Source organism: Octopus bimaculoides, chromosome 3, assembly GCF_046866305.1.
Source record: "Octopus bimaculoides isolate indiv1 chromosome 3, ASM4686630v1, whole genome shotgun sequence".
Lineage (NCBI taxonomy): Eukaryota > Metazoa > Mollusca > Cephalopoda > Octopoda > Octopodidae > Octopus > Octopus bimaculoides.
Window position 1 is genome coordinate 67,505,403 of NC_142930.1, and position 19,347 is coordinate 67,524,749.

Sequence of the window (19,347 nt, forward strand, 5' to 3'; positions counted from 1 at the left end):
CCTCCTCATTTCAATTCCTGTACATAATGCGTATAAATTGCACTAAATCATGTCTGCACAACACATTGCCATACATCACATGCCAAAGCTTTCCCATGTGGTCCATGAAACATTTAAAATTAATACTTATTCATAACAACACTAAGAGATAACCAGATTAAAATGAGGAAACCAGAAAAAGCTTAAACCAACTCAAAAGTAAAATTCTCATTTTATTTTCTCTTCATAGTTTATAAGAGAATGTAATAATATGTAGAATTTAATTTATTTTATTTGATAATCAAGAGTAATTTACATCCTTCTTTAAAGCAATAAGGCCTCTATTATTTTCCAAACTGCGCAAGCCTGTTCTGTATTCAACATTTCTATCACCTTTGCTGCTGTAATCTTTATAGTATCTCCATTAAAACTAATTACTACCAACTAATGAATAATTACTCTTAACCAGTGTACAACAGCAACAACAACAACAAAATTGCTTAATCCAAACTAGCAAGTGTAATAAGGTAGTGTTAACATTTCACACATGAAACATAAAAAAGCTAAAAACTAACCAGAAATAAATTTATAATGAGAAGATAAGAATATTAGTCAATAAGTAATATTTTCCATATTACATCAAAGTTGGTGGACAGAAAGAATCATTAAAGTGTTGGGAAAATGCCTTGCTGTATTACTTTACATTCCAAGTCCAGATCCCTCTGAGGTCAATTTCATCTTTCATCCCTTCAGGTTTAACAAAATAAAGCACAAATCAAGTACTGGGGTTGAGGTATCAACTAACACCCTCACCTCAAAATTGCTGGATTCAAACCAAGTGAAATCATAGTTGTGGCCAGTGCCAGTGACATATAAAAGGTGCCTGTGCCACTGACTAGTAAGAGGCACCCATGCTGATGACACATAAATGGCACCTGTACCTGTGACACGTAAAAGGCACCCACGCCAGTGACATTTACAAGACACCCACTACATTCTTGGAGGGGTTGGCATTAGGAAGAGCATCTAATTGTAGAAACCAAGCCAAACTAGACTGGAGCCTGGTACAGCTATCTGGCTTACCAGTTCCATTCAAACCATCTAATCCATACCAGCATGGGAAACAGACGCTAAACTATGATGATGCCTAAATTAGGAACAATTATTATGCCAAATATAGAAAACAGACAGGTTTTGGTATTATTTTAACTTCCTTAGTAAAGTGTAGCCTTCCTGTACTTACAATCAGCATGAGACTTAATTCATGGCCCAGTTTAACACCGCCAACTGACTTTTGAGGTACCTTTAGCAGATAAGCATTTGGACCAGATTTCTGGTTTGCGAATAACCCACAAGTTGCAACTTATTTCTTCTTTGTCTCTGACTAGTCTCATAGGCCCTGCAATAATAATATGCATGCTGCTCCTCTTCTTCTAATTAAGTCATGAATTAAGTTTAAAAAAATACAGCATTTAATAATTAATCTTGATCCAAAGTAGTTGAAATAAAGTAAGGAAACATAGATAAATACTGACCAATGGCTAATTTGACACTGTTGAAATCTTCCATCTTTTCTGAGGGGATAATTCTTAATGGATGATCCATCACCAGTGGTTTTTTCTCAGGTATTTTTTCACGATTAACTAATTGTCGACTAGATATTAATTAAAAATGATTGGTATTATAAGACTAATGTACATTTCATTATATAATTGTACAATTCATTATATCTGAAGAGCATGACAAATTTTTTATGGGCAAGACAGGTAAAATTATTTAATTGGTAATAGTGATGTTAACAGTTTGACTGTTCATGCAGTTTAGGTTACTTTTTTTCAATGAGTTGCAGTGCACCTGAGCACTGTATACAATAAGTTCATTACATATTATATTATTATATAAATAGATTCATAATGGCAACAGAGTTAGTAGTAGTAATAGATGTTTGATAAATGTTTACTTAAAACGAGACTTGAAAAGAAACTCGACAATGCATACACAAGAATGCTTTGTACAGTTCTCAATCTTTCTTGACAACAACAACCGACACAGCAGTGACAGAAAAGTAGTTTTCCTACTATCAACTTGATAATCAGAGAACATTTTATGCAGGACACTACTAGAGAAGCAAGGATATAGTGTTCAGTGATCTCTTTCCCTGAAAACCCATGCATGGACATACAGGTAACAGCAGACCAAGAAGTGCATATATCAATCAACTTGTGGAAGACACTGGATATCAGGTTGAGTATATGAAGACTGCCATGAAAGATCAAAACATCTGGTGAAGAAGAGTAGCATTGGTCTGGGCAAGTTGCCCAACTGAATACATACATATCATCTATCTACATCATATATCCTCACCAAAGAAATTATTTATCTACATTGGCTGATACTTTAATCCCAGGCCATTCTCTAAACTCATTTGCATTTAGCCTTTCATGCAAGTTAATATTACACATCCAACAGATTATATTCATCTTATGTTTAAGATTTATTGCAGAACGAACCCTAAATATCATCAGGGTATGTAAGAGATAGATAAGAACTCCAAAAATATGTGTTTATATGGGTACAATGGATACAAAGTGACGCAGTAGAATCTCAATTACATCAAGAGAGAAGCAGGACGTCAGATACACTACATGTAAAATAAAAAAAAAGAAAGTGGACACCTGTAAAACGAGGTTCATAAACTGCTCAAATATGATTAATTGTTTTGTTTACCTAAGTCATATAATTAATAGGGAAGTAGTTGTAGTAATATAATAGCTACAAGTCTATAAAAATGATTAAAGTTATTGTCAACTAGGTTGACTTAATCTGTCATCTGTTTCAACACCACCTCCTGGCATGCTGAGTGCTTTAGCAGACTCTGGCTCTACTGCAAGTATTCAGGCTAGGTCTCTGCCTTGAGGGTAACTCTATCCCTTCCTTCCTCTGTCCAATTTAGGAGGCCCTGTGATTGAAAGATGGAAAAAAAGGAATACTGTTTCTCTCTTCTTACAAAAGAAGCAAACAGTGTGAAGCAATTGATGCTGCATAGATACTGAATGTAGAATATCTGCAGAAATCAGAAAGAAATGAGAAAAGTGTGATCTGTTGGTTGTGTGGGATTAATCTTCATGAGAGGCAAAGCCTAAGTGTGTTGAAAACAACAGTCAGTATAGACATACAACTTTGCTACTATGGATATGTAATGTGAATAGACACAAGTATTAAGATTCTGAGTTTGACATATAACAGTACAAAAGATCAAGATAAATGGTGATATTCTGTACAGCAGACCCATCCAACTCAATCCAGCAAAGAAAAACAGATGTTAAAAAGTTTGAGGATAAGCATATCAATTAACACTGCAGTCTCAATGTAAGTAGTTCATATTTTCTGTTGGATTAATCTTTCTTACATGTACTACATGACACTTATTAGTGGGGTAGCATTCATCACTATAAAATACAACTTCGCAAAATTAAGAAAATATACAAAAATATATCTATATGCAATATAAAAAGATACATAGAATTACTGTTCACAACACAATTATTCACACATATGAGTACATACATATTATCCGAAATGTATAGTATTAAATATCTATTATGGCTGATCTTGCCAATCAGTTTTGTGTAAAGAATACAATGGAATGTTGGTAACAGTCTGATTATATAACTTTACACTCATCAGAGTTAGCCGATATGGAAGGGAATATGACATTCCATATTCCCTTCCATATCAGCTAACTCTGATGAGTGTAAAGTTATATAATCAGACTGTTACTTAACATTCCATTGTATTCTTTACACAAAACTGATTGGTAAGATCAGCCATGATGGATATTTAATACTATACATTTCGATTAATATATCCCCTTTACTGACAAATATATGAGTGCATCTTTACCCTGATTTATGGTCTCTTAGACGACTCTCTCTCTCTCTCTCTCTACATATATATATATATATATATCATCATCATCATCATCATCATCGTTTAACGTCCGCTTTCCATGCTAGCATGGGTTGGACGACTTGACTGAGGACTGGTGAAACTGGATGGCAACACCAGGCTCCAATCTAAATTTGGCAGAGTTTCTACAGCTGGATGCCCTTCCTAACGCCAACCACTCAGAGAGTGTAGTAGGTGTTTTTACGTGTCACCTGCACGAAGGCCAGTCAGGCGATACTGGCAACGGCCACGCTCGAAATGGTGTCTTTTATGTGCCACGCACACAAGCCAGTCCAGGGGCACTGGCAACGATCTCGCTCGAAAATCCTACGGAGGCCAGTCAGGCGGTATATATATATATATATATAATGTTCCATTTCACTAACACAATCTGGAATCTGTTGAAGCACCGAATGAGCTGACTGAATTTTTTTTTTTTTTTGCTTTACCAGCTGTCCATCCCTTTATCATAGATTGTGTCCAATCTTGTATGTTAGAATTATAACTTATATAACCATGTTATCAATAGTCTGAGGCAATATTACAGGTCAGTTGACAGAAGTGTAAGAATATCAAATGAAATGCCATGCGGTATTCAGTTATAGCCCTTTACTTTCTGAGTTCAAATGCTGCTGAAGTCAACTTTGCCTTTCCTTCTTCTGATGTCAGTACCATCAGTACCAATCAATTGTTGATGAAGTGGTGAGAAAGGATCTTCAGATGTTGGGCCTCACAGAGGAAATGACAAGGGACTAAGTCTTCTGGTGGTTTGCAGTACTTGAGAAGACATGCCAAGCTAAATAAAATCATAGCTGCCCATGCATACAGACATCTCCCCAACATCCTTCTCTCAGCCAAGAGATCCTAGTTTTGTGGGTTCGTGCCACATAAAGGCACCTGTGCCAGTACTATGTAAAAGTTCCCTTGCCAGTGCCACATAAAAGTGCCTGTGCTGGTGCCATGTAAAAGCATCCAGTGCACTCTGTAAAGTGGTTGACGTTAGGAAAGGCATCCAGCCATAGAAACCATGCCAAACGGAGTCTGGGCAACTATCCAGCTGGCTAACTCCTGTCAAACTGTCCAACCCATGCCAGCATGGAAAACAGACATTAAATGATGATGATGATGACGATGAAACATATATTCAATATCAACACATATACATGTTCAATATATATTAAGAAATATACATAGACATATATACCTATGATCATCAGTTAAAGTTTCCTTCTGCACCAAAGTGTCAGCTTTGGTTTTGAAAAGGCCCTTATCGTGTTCATAAACTGATTTAAGAATAAAATCCAGGCTGTCATTTGGAGCCAAAGGGTCATGATGGAAAACCAGCCGCCGAGAGCTTTGTAATGTCCGTGTGTTATGCAAATTATTCCAAGGCTCAGCTTGATGGGAAATATGGTATGGTTCATTTGGAATACATACCTGAAAATTTGAAAAGATAAATAAATAAGCATGACTGTTTAGTTAAGAAGGGTGTAACTGTGTGGTAGACAAGTGCTAAAGTGTGTGTGTGAATGGGTGGATAGACAAAAAGTGGAATGAAGTGTATATGTGGACATTTATCACTGTGTTTGTGTAGAGGCTTAGGTGTGGCTGTGTGATAAGAACTTTACATGCCAACCAAATGGTTCCAGGTTCAGTCCCACTGCCCACTGCATGGCACCATGGGGAAGTGTGTTCTACTATAGCCCAGGGCCAACCAAAAACTTGTGAGTGGATTTCATAGCCAGAAGCTGAAAGAAGCCTATTATACATGTGTGCATGCGTGTGTGTGTGTGTGTGTCTGTGTATGTGTGTGTGTACAAATATATCTGCTGTGTGTCTTTTGTGTTTGTCCCCAACCACTATTTTACAACCAGTAGAATTCTACTCTGCTAAAACTGACAAAAATGTAGTACTTGTTATTTCATAATGGTCTACTATAATATATCGTTTAAAAAAACGTAATATATTACACTAAAAGTTTAATATAGTACATTAAAATCAGTGATGCAAGCTAGAGTTATCATCGAAAAAAACCATATGGTGATAAATAGTACTTCCATTTGCAGCCGTGTGTAAGAAGAAAGAAGTATTGTTTTTCAAAGGAAACTTCTTCGTACAAGAACAAGGATTGGAATTTTACCTCTTGCGAATAAGTATCCTTCTCGGATCTTTTTGGTTTGACGAGCAACACTTGTTTTCTTAACGAAACACTTTCAAACTTGGGATACTGGTAGAATGTATCATATAAAACAACTTTTTCTCTTAGCCTTGTTAACAAAAAATTGTACATCGCAAGTTATTTCATGTTAAAGTTGTCGTATTTCTGTAATTTAAACCAATCACTGACGTCTATTCAGCTGAATACAGTTACTGCTGTTTTTGTAAACAATAAATTTTTGCTGGTGAGAAGAATGTTATTCCCTGCTGTTAATTATTTCCTTATTCCCTAGTAATTATGACATATTTCATCTGGTTTTTTGGTTTGTTTTCTTTTGAAGCAGACAAAATTACAGAAAAATGGTAATTTATACGCATATATTGTTTCTATAATAAATTACGCTGTGCATATCTGTGTTTGTATTAATGTATGTTTGAAGATAATCTCGTTTCAAACCACTCACCCACTGATTATTTTTGCCGAATTTGTTGGAAATATGTTCAACAATTTTTCGCTAATTTTCTATGTACTGTGTACTCAGTAACACATTTTCTAAATGATGGTAGAGTTTGATTTGAAGAAGATTTGGCTGCTATTTCTAGGAAATGAAGCACTTGGTGGAGTAACAGGGATTAATACCATATACACCGCCACAGCAGTAACTGTATTCAACTGAATAGACGTCAGTGATTGGTTGAAATTATCAAAATAAGACAATTTTTAACATGAAATAACTTCGAATACAAAAATTTTTATCTGTTCTATAACACAAAATATACAAGTATACGAAGTTTGAAAGTGTTTCGGTACCAAAAACACTACATAAAACATTAATGAAAAGTGTTGCCCGTCAAATCAGAAAGATCCTCCTTCTCATTTGTTTATTTTCTTTTATCTTTGGTAATACCAGATGAAAATTTGAGTTAAGACTTAGTGTTTGTTTACTTTCTGAGAATTTTCAGTGAAATATAATCTTAACTTTTCTTACAGCGACCTCTTCGTTTTCATTCTATTTAAAAAATAGAAATCATTACAAAACCCCCTTTTTTTTCACTGTCGTTTCTTTTTTTCACTTTGTCTCTTTAGAATAATAAATCTTAATTAGAATTAAAAATTTTTTTTCGTTTTCCTACACATCTTCGTTACCTTCACCCACTCTCTCTTTCATACCTACCTCTTCCTCTCTCCTTCCCTCACATATATTCCTCCCTTTCCTGCACTTCTCTCCCTCCCTTTATCTCTCTTTACACCTACCTCCTTCCCTCTCTCTTCCATATCTTACTCTTTTTTCTCATCTCTCTCCCTCCCTTTCATATCTTCCTCTTTTCTCACTTCTCTTTTCCTTCCTTTGTCTCTCTCAACATTTACCTCCTGTCACCTCACCCTTTCCCTCATATACTTCTCATTTTCCCCCTCTTCTCACTCCGTTTCTCTCTTTCCCTCACATCCTTCATCCTTTCCTGTCTCTCCCTCAGTCTGTTTCCCTTTCTCTTCCCATCCTCTGTCTCTCTTTCTCTTCCCCTCCTCTCCCTCCCTCTGTCTCGCTAACACCCCACATCCCTCTCTCTTTCCTTCATATCACCCTCTCTCTTTCCTTCATATCACCTCTCTCTTTCCTTATCCCCCCCCCCCGTGTCTCTTCTTTTCTACCTCCCTCTATCTCTCACTTCCTCTCTATCCTCTACTCCCCCTCTAGGCTTGAAAAACGAAGATGGTACCAAAGTGGGAGAAGAAAGAATTGAATCTTCTTGCAAACATGAATGATTGCTAACGGCGATCCACCAAACAACATCAAACTAAAAAGCTTTAAGTTTTATTCCAACCCCTTGCAGATCGAACCCAAATGAAATTAAGGATAACACTGTGGATTTCTGCCAAAAATTACACCTCACAGAAGCACTTCACAACTACACCAGCAAAGATGACTCAATAGTAAAAGACAAAAGCGAATGCTGTCCTACAAAAGGCAGAAATAAAGCACTTGATGCTTTTTGTGAACACATTACCAATTTTCCTTTTAATACCCTACAAAAACAATGAATTAAATCCAACCTTAATGTAAATGAATGGAAAGACCTAATCGAGTTAAAAATGATATAAACCTCACCATTAAAGAAGTCGACAAAGGAAGTGCGGTAGTGGTGATAGACACAGAGTATTACAAAAATTTAATACTCTCCATGTTGGAAAATTATATTTACTATGAGAAGATAGTACAACCCACAGAAGACACTTAAGAACTTATCCTCCTTACTTCAAATACGTGGAAAGGACCTTACCTAAAAATGAAATTGACTATTTATCCAATTTTAAATACAAACCTAGTCTATTCTATGGATTACCTAAAATACACAAAAATCTACATGTTTGTAAAGCTTGCAAAGTTTCTCCAAGCCTATGCATTAATGTTCCTACCCCTACTGACCTCAAACTGAGACCCATCATTGCTGGCCCTGCTTGTGAAATCTATCGTTTGAGCAACTTCCTTGGCAACTTACTCAAATCATTTCTAAAATATGTGAAAAGCTTCATCAGGGATGACTTAGACATGCTTAACCACCTCCCAAAGACAATAAATGACGGAACCTTGTTAATATCATTCAATGTGGTGAATTTGTACACAATATCCCACACGATTATGGTATAGAAGCAATCAACTTCTAGCTAGAAAAATACCCACAAGAGATCTCAGGGCGCATCAACTACAGATTCATAATCACAGCACTCAAATTCATCCTACTGAACAACTATTTCATGCTTGATACAGTTTATCAACAAAAATGTGGAATTGCAATGGGAACCTGAGCTGCTCCAGTGATTGCAAACCTCGTAATGGGTTACCTAGAGCTTAAAATATATCAATCATCGCTACAAAAATATGGCACCTCTTTTCATTGTTATTTAAAGAACTTCAGAAATAGAGGAAAGTCCAAAAGAATGGAACACAGAGGAAGAAAATTGCCAACGATTCACATGTGGTTACATTTTGAAATTACCAGAAGGGGATGGGTGAAGAAAAAGTTCTTTCTAAGACAGGAGAGTGTAAGAGAAGGAGATATGTGTGTGAATGTGTTGGTATGTGTGTGCGTGCATGTCTGTGTGTGAGTATGTGTGTGTGAGTGTAATAATAGCCCGTGTGTATCCGTATGTGTGTATGTGTTGTGTGTGTGTGGTTATGGCTGTTTATATGTGTATGTGTGAGTGGACAGTGTGTAGCTTAATATCTTAGGAAGAATTTATAGTAGGAGTGGCTGTTTTTTGAGTAGTGTGTCCCTTCAATTGTGTATAGGAGAATGGTCAGTAGAAAGGTGTTTAATTGGTAATTTGAAGTATGTGTGTGTGTGTATGTATGTATATGTTGTGTGTGTGTTTTGTGTGCAGTGTGTGTGTGCAGTGTGCGTGTGTATATGTGTGTGCATGGGGTTGTATGTAGGGTTGTGTCTGTGGGATAAATGTGCGTTACTCTGTGTATGCGTGTGTGTATATGTGTGTGCGTGTATTTTGTCTGTGTGCATGTGTGTGTGTGTGTGTGAACGAAGGGTTGTGTGTGGAAGTATATGTACATTTTTTTGCACGTGTATGCGCGTGCGTATGTGTGTGCATGTGTGTGTATGTGTGTGTAGTTGTGTGTTCGTGTACGTATGCGTGAGTGTGCGTGTGTGTGTGTGTATGTGGGTATGTGTACGTGTGGTTGTGTGTGTCAGGTACGTGTACATTCTTGTGCGCGTGTGTGTGTGTACGCATGTATGTGTGTGTGCATGTATGTGTGTACGTGTATGTGTGTGCGTGTATGTGTGTGTGCGTGTATGTGTGTGCGTGTATGTATATATTGTGTGTGCGCGCGTATGTATGTGTATGCATGTGTGTGTATGTGAGTTTATGTATGCGGGTGTGCGTGGGGTTGTGTGTGGGGAGTATAAGTGCGTTCCTGTGTGTGTGTGTGTTTGCATGTGCTTACGTGCATGTGTGCGTGTATGCGCGTGTATGTTTATGCCCATGTGTGTGTAATTGTGTGCGTGTCTGTATGAGTGCGTGGGAGGTATGTGTACGTACATGTGCGTATGTGTGTATGTATGTGTGTGTATATGTTTGTGCGTGTGTGTATGTGCGGCGTGTGTATGTGTGTGTGCGTGAGTGTGTGTATGTGTGTGTGAGCATGCGTGTGTATGTGTGTGTGCGTGTGTATACGTGAATGTACGTGTGTGTGCGGTTGTGTGTACGTTTATGTGTGTGTGTTTATATATATATGGGGGGGGGGGGGTGTTTGTGTGTGCGTGGGGTTGTGTGGGTTAGGTATGTGTGTATAGGTGTGTGTCTGTGTATGTGTGGGGTTGTGTGGGTTAGATATAGAATCTTTGTGATTTGACGGCCAACACTTGTTTTCTTAACGAAACACTTTCAAACTTGGGACACTGGTAGAATGTGTCATACAAAACAACTTTTTCTCTTAGCCTTGTTAACAAAAAATTGTACATCGCAAGTTATTTCATGTTAAAGTTGTCGTATTTCTGTAATTTCAACCAATCACTGACGTCTATTCAGCTGAATACAGTCAGTGCTCTTTCGTAAACAATAAATTTCTGCTGGTGTTAAGTGTGTTATTCCCTGTGACATATTTCATCCGGTTTAATCGTAATTTATACGCATATATTGTTTATATAATAAATTACGCTGTGTGTATCTGTGTGAGTATATTTTTGCTATAACCTCACTCATAACCCTAACCCTAACCCTAACTCTAAAACCCGAACCCTAACCCTAAACTAGAGTTTGATTTGAAGAAGATTTGGCTGCTATTTCTAGGAAATGAAGCACTTGGTGGAGGTGCATTAATAATTCTGGTAGCTCCAATAACAAGTGCAGGCAATATTCAAGTATTTTGATGGCTTTTTCCCCTTTGTTTACGAACAGTCTAATTAATCGGAAATGTCAGAACTAACGGGGATTAATACCATATACACCGTCACAGCACTAACTATATTCAACTGAATAGACGTCAGTGATTAGTTGAAATTATCGAAATAAGACAATTTTTAACGTGAAATAACTTCGAATACAAAATTTATTATCTGTTCTATACCACAAAATATACAAGTATACGAAGTTTGAAAGTGTTTCGGTACCAAAAACACTACATAAAAAAATGTTGCCCGTCAAATCACAAAGGTCCTAGACATATATAATATATTTATAAATAAATAAATAAATATATATATATATAGTTTCTTTCCACTTTATATATATATATATATATATATATATATATATATATATATATATATATATATATATATATATATATATATGTATATATATATAGTGGAAAGAAACTCGGGGAGAGTGTAACAGCAGGTGGTCCTCAGAGGAGAACCCCGCCTTTAGGCAAGTGTTTCGGCCTTTAACTCCTGACACTCTAGTGGGGTCGGGCCATTCCCGGATGTCCACCTGTTGTCCGTTTTAGTACGCCTTATTGTGGGGATTGGTTTCTAGCACTGCTGTGACGTGTGATATGACCCTGAGAAGGGCTAAATAACCGCTTCCAGCTGGGTACACTGGCGAGTGCTCGGACGACCCAGGTGTGACGGTTCTTTTTTCTCATGGTCCCAGCGGGCTTCGAACCCGGATCGCCGGCTCCAGAGGCGCAGGCCCACTCGTTTGAATTGGTGCAAATTAAGCCTTATGAAGTTGGCCTTTGTTCCTCATGGACCAGATCCAACTTGGGGCCTTCTCCGCTGCTTCTCCCATGGCCCTCAAGGTTCTAGTCCTGCTTCTTCCAGGGATGGACAGCTGTTTCATGCGGCTGTAGGCAGATGAGCCTACAAATCCCCTGGCGCCAACCTCGACTGCGGAGACTTTGGTTTTGAATCCAGCGTCTCTCAGGTCTCTGACCAAGTCGGCGTACTTTTCTGTCTTGTAGACATGGGCATCTTCACTCTTAGTTTCGTAAGGCACAGTGAGTTCGATCAGGAGGATCTCCTTGGCATTCTGCGAGTGGAGCACTATGTCGGGTCTCGAGAAACGGTCTTCTTGGTGACCTCTGGGTAGTCGTTCCACTCTGCAGCCAGCGCACTCCCAATCATCTGCTTCATTCAGCAGGCCTTGTCTGCAGGATCTGCGTGAGATGTTTGTAGTTGGCCAAGTTTTCTTGCCTCCTGCCGCATGAAACCAAGTCTCGGGTTCTGTGCGTCGTCCTTTGCTCTTGGTCGTATTGAATTGGACCACTTCAGCAAGCTCTTTCAGCACTTGGTTGTGCCTCCAAGTGTATCTCCCTTGAATGAGGGCTGCTTTGTAAGAGCTGAGAACGTGCTCAACTGTCTGTCTTCCGTTGCAGAGCGGACAGGAGGGGATGAGCATAAACTGCAGGTACCAGACCTTGTAATTTGCCAGGAAGGCCGCACGAGTCAATGGTCTCGAGGCCTTCCTCAGTCATTTTAATGGTCTCTTTTCCTCGGTGTGAGTCTTTCAGGGGGGCCTCATACCATCTTCCCAGGCTTTTGACTGGTTCCTCGGAAACTGTTGGGATGCTATGGTCCGCAACGCTGAAGGTCACTGACTCATCCTCTTTTCCCTTGCACAGGGATAGGCTTCTGGACTTCTTTAGTTTGAACAGCATCCTGATCGCAGCGACCACCTCGTCTAGTCTCTCCAGGATTTCGCGGGTGTTATTCTCATTTGTTGAGATGATGGTGGTGTTGTCCATGAAGGCTTTCAGAGGAGGTGTCTGGTAGCCATTGCCGAGGTCTACTGGTTTCGCACTGCCAGAAGCTTCCCTCAGTAGGACTTCCATTGCCAGCACGAACAGGGTAGGGAAGGTGGCACATCCCATGGCGATGCCGACGTCCAGGTCTATCCAGCTGGTTGTGTACTCCTTTGTTGAGAACCGCATCAAGAATCCATTGAAGTAGCTTTTCAACATTTCTCGGATGTTGGGCGGCACGTGGTATGCTTGGAAAGACATCTGGATCATCTCGTGTGGCAAGGTCAAGCTATATGACGTCAAGGTCTTTCCTTCCTGCCTTGGCTTTCTGGATTGCATCCCAAATCACCGTGGCGTGTTCTAGGCAGCCGGGTATTCCTGGTATGCCTCCCTTCTGGACAGACACATCCAGATAGTTGTTTTCCAGCAGGTAGCTGGTCAGTCTGGCAGCCATGACAGAGAAGAATATCTTTCCTTCGACGTTCAGAAGTGAGATGGGTCTGAACTGGTTGATAGTGCTTGAGTTCTGTTCTTTGGGGATGTAGACACCGTCAGCCATCATCTATTGGGCACTGACCTTCTTGTTCCTCCAGACTGACCTTAACATTATGTGGAGCCATGCCAGGACTTTGGGGCATTTCTTGTACAGAAGGTACGATATTCTGTTTGGCCCCAGTGCGGACTTGGCTCTGGCATTCTCGAACACCTTCCTCATCTCCTTCAACGTGGGTGGCTTGTCGTTGACTGCTCTTGTTGGTCTACCAGATTCAACTAGGCCTGCAATGTTAAGCGGGATGTCTTTCTGGGGCTGTGAGTATGTTTCTTTGAGGTGCTGTTCAAGCATGTCTTTATCAACAGTCACTGTTCCAGACTTTGGCTGCTCAAAGAGCGCCCTAGCGAATTGGAAGAGGCTTTTGAAGAAGCGGTCATGCATCTTTTGCCGCTTACTCTTCTTTTTCCTCACTGTTTCTTTCAAGTCTTGCCAGAGTTCATGCAGGCCTTGCCGCTCAGTATCAGAGGCAATCTTTAGTTGTTTCCGTAGTGTTATGTTTCCCTCGGACTGACACGCAGAGATAACATAACGAGTTATACAATTTAATTATTACATTTATTGTTCAATTACATACAAAGAACGCACTCACCCAATGTTCGTTATGAATAAACAAAAGTCATGTCCGCCATATATATATCAATGACATTTTACTACGACAGTCCCACAAGACAACAACAATGAAACAATGAACTCAGACGAACCACATGACACACGGAACGTCAGACGAATTACATATCTAACAGTCCATATAACACCTCCCCACTGAAATTGATGCTACACAAGAAGTATCAACAGCAAAGTCTCTCTTGGGTTTTACGGGTTCTCTTGGACCGTCTTGGGTTGTCTGGTCCATACTCTGGAACGGGTAACATGGTCTTGGGTCTGGTTTGTCTTTGTGTTAGTGGCACAGTTTCCGAGATCTCCATCGGGTGATCTGTTGCAAATTCAAATACAGTGTTTTCTGCATCACCAGGTTCATTGTCTTCCTCAGTTGTGTACCGCGGTCGCAGCTGTTCCCAGTGTCGTCTCCACATCGGGCCATGAGGTATGACCTTCACGTTAAAGCAGCGAGTACCCAATGACTTCTTAATGATTGCTGGTACCCATCGGGGATCTTTGTCTCGGCGAGGTCCATAGTATAGTGCATACACAGGATCTCCGGCCTTGTACTGCCTGGTAACTTTAGCGACATCAGCCGAGCTTGGAGTCACCTGAGACTTATGTGCTTCCTTAGACTGTTTGCCTTGAGCAATATGTACTGGCGATGGCAGCAGAGAATCAATCCTTGTTCGTATCTGCCGGTGATTCAAAAGTTCACTTGGAGAGAATCCACAGGATGTCGGTGTTCTCCGGTACTGCATCAAGAATTCTTGAAGTGCTCGTGTCGGCGGAAGAGAAGACTTCCTCAGAGCTTGTTTGAAGGTCTGCACCAAACGTTCCGCTGCTCCGTTGGTAGCTGGGTGGTAAGGTGCACCTGTCAGGTGTGTGATCCCGCGTTCTTTGCACCAGCTCTGGAACTCCTCAGACGTAAAAGTTGGTGCGTTATCGGTGACCAGTGTGTGAGGAAATCCGAAGTGCGCAAAGTCTTCCTCAAGCAGATTCAAAGTGGCTTTGGAGGACGTGGAGGAAGTGGGATGAATGCATGGGTACTTGGAATAAGCATCTGTGATCACCAGCCAATCTCTACCCATAAAATTTATTGCATGGTCCAGATGTAAGCGGCTCCACGGCTTTCCTGGTAACATCCATGGGTGAACTGGAGGCTTAGATGGCTGCCTTTGATGTTCGTTACATGAATCACATCGTCGACTGGCTATCTCTATAGCAGCATCGATACCAGGCCAATATACAGCAGTTCTTGCTAGCTGTTTCATGCGTTCCATGCCAAAGTGTCCGAGATGCAGAAGATTGAGGATCTTTGGCTGCAAGCTATGTGGAATCACAACTCTAGATCCATGTATAAGGCATCCATGACAGATACTAAGTGAGTTTGATAACTTACGGAACTTGTTGACTTCGTCATTGATCTCCATGTTCTTTGGTGGCCAGCCTTCACGGACGTAGCGCATCACTGTAGATATCACTGGATCTTTCCCTGACTCTTGACGGAGGACGTTAGCATCCACAGGCTGGACTTGAATACTAAGAGCTTTGATGGCACACACCATGTCTATGTCTTCACCATTTTCCTTTCTGTCAAAGTCGTTGTCATCACCGAATGGCAAGCGACTGAGGGCATCAGCATTGCCATGATCTGCTGATTTCCGATATTCAATGGTGTAGTCAAACTGGTTCAGCCACAGGGCCCATCGTGCTAGTCTGTTAGCAGCGAGAAGTGGCGTCCCTTTCCTCGGACTGAATAGTGATGTCAGTGGCTTGTGGTCAGTCACGAGTACGAATTTACGACCGTACAAATATTGGTAAAACTTCTGCAAGCCAAATATGATAGCTAGGGCTTCCTTTTGAATTTGACTGTAGTTACGCTGTGCAGAAGTGAGAGTCTTGGACATATTGGATATTGGGCGCTCGCTTCCATCAGGATAGCGGTGAAACAGGACTGCTCCAATACCAACGTTTGATGCGTCACAAGCCAGTCCCAAAGTTTTGTTTGGATCGAAGTGTATCAGAACTTGACTTGATGAAAGTACATTTTTCAAGTGATCAAAAGCTGACTGTTCCTCATCTCCCCACTTCCAAATAGTTGACTTTTATGTAAGGCAATAGAGTGGCTCTGCTATACTGGCTAGGTTTGGGATAAACTTTCCATAAAACTGAACTGAACCTAGGAAAGATTTCAAGCTTGATTCATTCGTTGGAGATGGCATCTTTAAGACTGCTTCGACTTTGGATCCCTTAGTGATCCCTTCAGCCGACAAAATGTGTCCAAGGTATTCTACACTGGGTAGTGCAAACTGGCACTTTTCACGGCGACATCTGAGTCCATTGTCGCTTAGACGTGTGAGCAGACACTTTAGGTTGTTTAAGTGACTGTTTGCATCTTTCCCACTGACGAGCATGTCATCCTGGAAGACGGCCACTCCAGGTAGATCATGGGTCAGGTTTTCCATGATCTCCTGAAAGTAACCAGGTGCTGACTTGATTCCGAAAGGGAGTCGTTGTTGCAGGAGTACTCCACGGTGAGTGCTGAGTGCGAGTCTGCGTTGACTTTCTGGAGCCAGTTTGATCTGATTATAGGCATCAGCAAGGTCTATCTTTGTATATCTGAATCCACCTCCGAGTTTCTGCATCAGTTCAGCAGGGAGTGGCATTGGATGACGGTGATCAGCAAGTTGGTCATTAATTCCCACAGAGTAGTCACCACAAATCCGTAGTTTGGGCTTCAGGTTGCTTGAAGCGTGTGCTTTACGAATCGGTACCACTGGCGTTCCGTATTCATTGAATTGAACAGGCTTCCAGATTCCCTTGGCGATGCCTTCTTCGTAACCTTTGGCCAGGTCATCACGAAGAGCAAATGGGACCGGACGTGCCTTGTGAAAGACTGGTGTTGCGTCCGATTTGAACTTCACTTCCAGTTCAAAGTTCTTGAGACATCCCAATTCTTGCTTGAAAAGATCTGGAAATTCATCACACATGTTGTTACAATCTTGCTGCAGGGAAACATAGGGCTCGCTTGAGGTCTTTGGATACATCCCTTCTGCACCTTCCCTCTTAGCTTGGCTGTCTATGCTTTTCAAACCTAGAGCAGTGTCTACGGAAATTCCCAGAGTCTGGATAGCATTCCGACCCAGCAAATTAAGATCAGAGATCTTGGTGACTATGTAAGGTATAAGATCCTGCTTACCAGTTGTTGGATCCTTGGTTTGGCCCATGAAAGTTCCTAGAACAGGCAGGTTGTGCTTGCTGGCAGATTCATAGCGATGCTTGACATCTTGCAGCTTTGGTCTTCCAAGTTGTTTCCAGACTGACAAGGAAACAAAATTGCCTGTAGTAGCAGTGTCCAATTCCATTGTGAACAGTCTGTTCTGGATTGTTACTGGCACAATTAAACTGTGAGTGTCTCGGGAAACTTCACCTAGGATCGCCTTGACTAGCTCAGCTTTTGTGATTCTTTTCACGGGAGTTTGTGAATGGCCATTGCGTTGCTGATGTTGTTTTTTCCTACACACCGCTTGCAAATGACCCTTTTTATCACAAAAATGACATTTGGTTTCCCTGAAAGGACAGTCTGTTGCTTTGTGGGCCTTTCCACATCGGTAGCATTTCTCCTGGTTTGTGGAATAAGACTGCTGATGTTTCTTTTGAGGACTCTTATTCCTGTTCTGCTGGACCTTGTACACCTGCTTGGTTTTGGAACCGTATACAGTTTCTTTTGCAACCTTTGCTGCGTCTTCAGTCTCAATGGCAACCTGGACAGCACGGGCAAAATCTAGTTCTGAGTCTTTTATCTTAAAAAGCGCCTTCAGAACCGCTTCATTGTTAACCGAACATATGAATCTCTGTCTCAGAGCTTCATCCTGTGGGTTGGTGATCGCCGGAAAATCACAGGTAGCTGCATCCTGGCGTATACGTGCTGCCAGCTCCTGGAGAGTTTCGCCTGGCTTCCGCTGCATATCACTCCAAAACTTGAAACGCTCTCTCACAATGAAAAGTTTAGGGTCGAACTGTTCCTTCATGAAGTCAACGATTTCGTCCATTATCAAGTTGTTGATATCTTTAGGCGGATTTTGTTGGGTAGCCAGATTAGCAAGTTGTTTGTAAACAGTAGCAGTCTGATTGGTCAGGAACACTTGTGCCATGCGTTTTTCAGGTACAGCATTAGCAGCCACAAACGTACGGAATCTTGACCAGTAATCAGGCCATAGTTCTGTCGCTGAATCAAATGCAGTAAATGGTGGAATCGACACTGTTGTTGAAGCAGCTGAAAAATAGCCACTAGAATCGCCTTCAACTTGTCGAGCACCAAACAGTTTTAACAGAGCGTCCATATCTCTCTGATGTTGTTGCATTTGCTTGTCCATTTGTTCCCTAAACAATTTAATAAGTTCTACTGTCTGTTTTTCAGCCATTGTTATTACGATGAATAATTTTACGGTAAAGTAAGCATGTATCCTACCGGCGACGCCAATAAACTCTGTTATGTTTCCCTCGGACTGACTCGCAGAGATAACATAACGAGTTATACAATTTAATTATTACATTTATTGTTCAATTACATACAAAGAACGCACTCACCCAATGTTCGTTATGAATAAACAAAAGTCATGTCCGCCATATATATATCAATGACATTTTACTACGACAGTCCCACAAGACAACAACAATGAAACAATGAACTCAGACGAACCACATGACACACGGAACGTCAGACGAATTACATATCTAACAGTCCATATAACACGTAGGTTATTCTTCTGAATCCTAATGTCCTCCATCATGCGCTGTCATCTGGATTTATGTGGTGGCTTCTTCTCTTTTGGCTTTTTTACCCACAAGGATGTCCCTGCAGGTTGCGTACACTACGTCTCTATATGTGGCTAGTTTGTGTTTCAGAGTACTTTTCCCTATCAAGGCGTCAAGTTTTGCGACAAGTTGTTTGTCTAACTCCTCCCATTGATCTTTGCTATTAGCCGGTGGTAGGCTTAGATTCTCGCGTTTGGCATCGAGGGTTTGCACAAACTCCTTATCTGAAGTGAGAGCGTAGTACGGTGGTTTTCTTCCTGGCCTTGATCTTCCAACGTCTTATCCGCCCTGCTGTTCACACATGTGAGTATTCATGCATCCCTTTTTTGTCCTGTGGATCTTCATACCTCGCGTAGTCGAGAACTTCCTTCCACAGAGAAGGAAATTCCATGTGGCCCGTGTCCGTACTCGGTGTTCGTATATAATATATATATATATATATATATATATATATATATATATATATATATATATATATATATATGGAACAAAAACGCAATAGAGTACAATAAAACATTCGGACAGATCGACGATACAAAGGCAGACAAGAGAAACAACAATTAGAAGGACAGGCAAAAAAAAAGACGGGTC

At 40.7% G+C, this 19,347-nt stretch overlaps 1 protein-coding gene across 1 annotated transcript in view; it reads right to left on the reverse strand.

Moving 5' to 3' along the window:
* LOC106870334 (protein CFAP276) overlaps positions 1-19,347 on the reverse strand; it is a 35,847-nt gene that overhangs the window by 10,989 nt on the left and 5,511 nt on the right. The window contains exons 2-3 of the mRNA XM_014916359.3: positions 5,132-5,364; positions 1,515-1,633 (exon numbers count right to left, since the gene is read on the reverse strand). Of these exons, the coding sequence (XP_014771845.1) occupies positions 1,515-1,633; positions 5,132-5,364 (352 nt within the window). The remainder of the gene's footprint in view (positions 1-1,514; positions 1,634-5,131; positions 5,365-19,347) is intronic.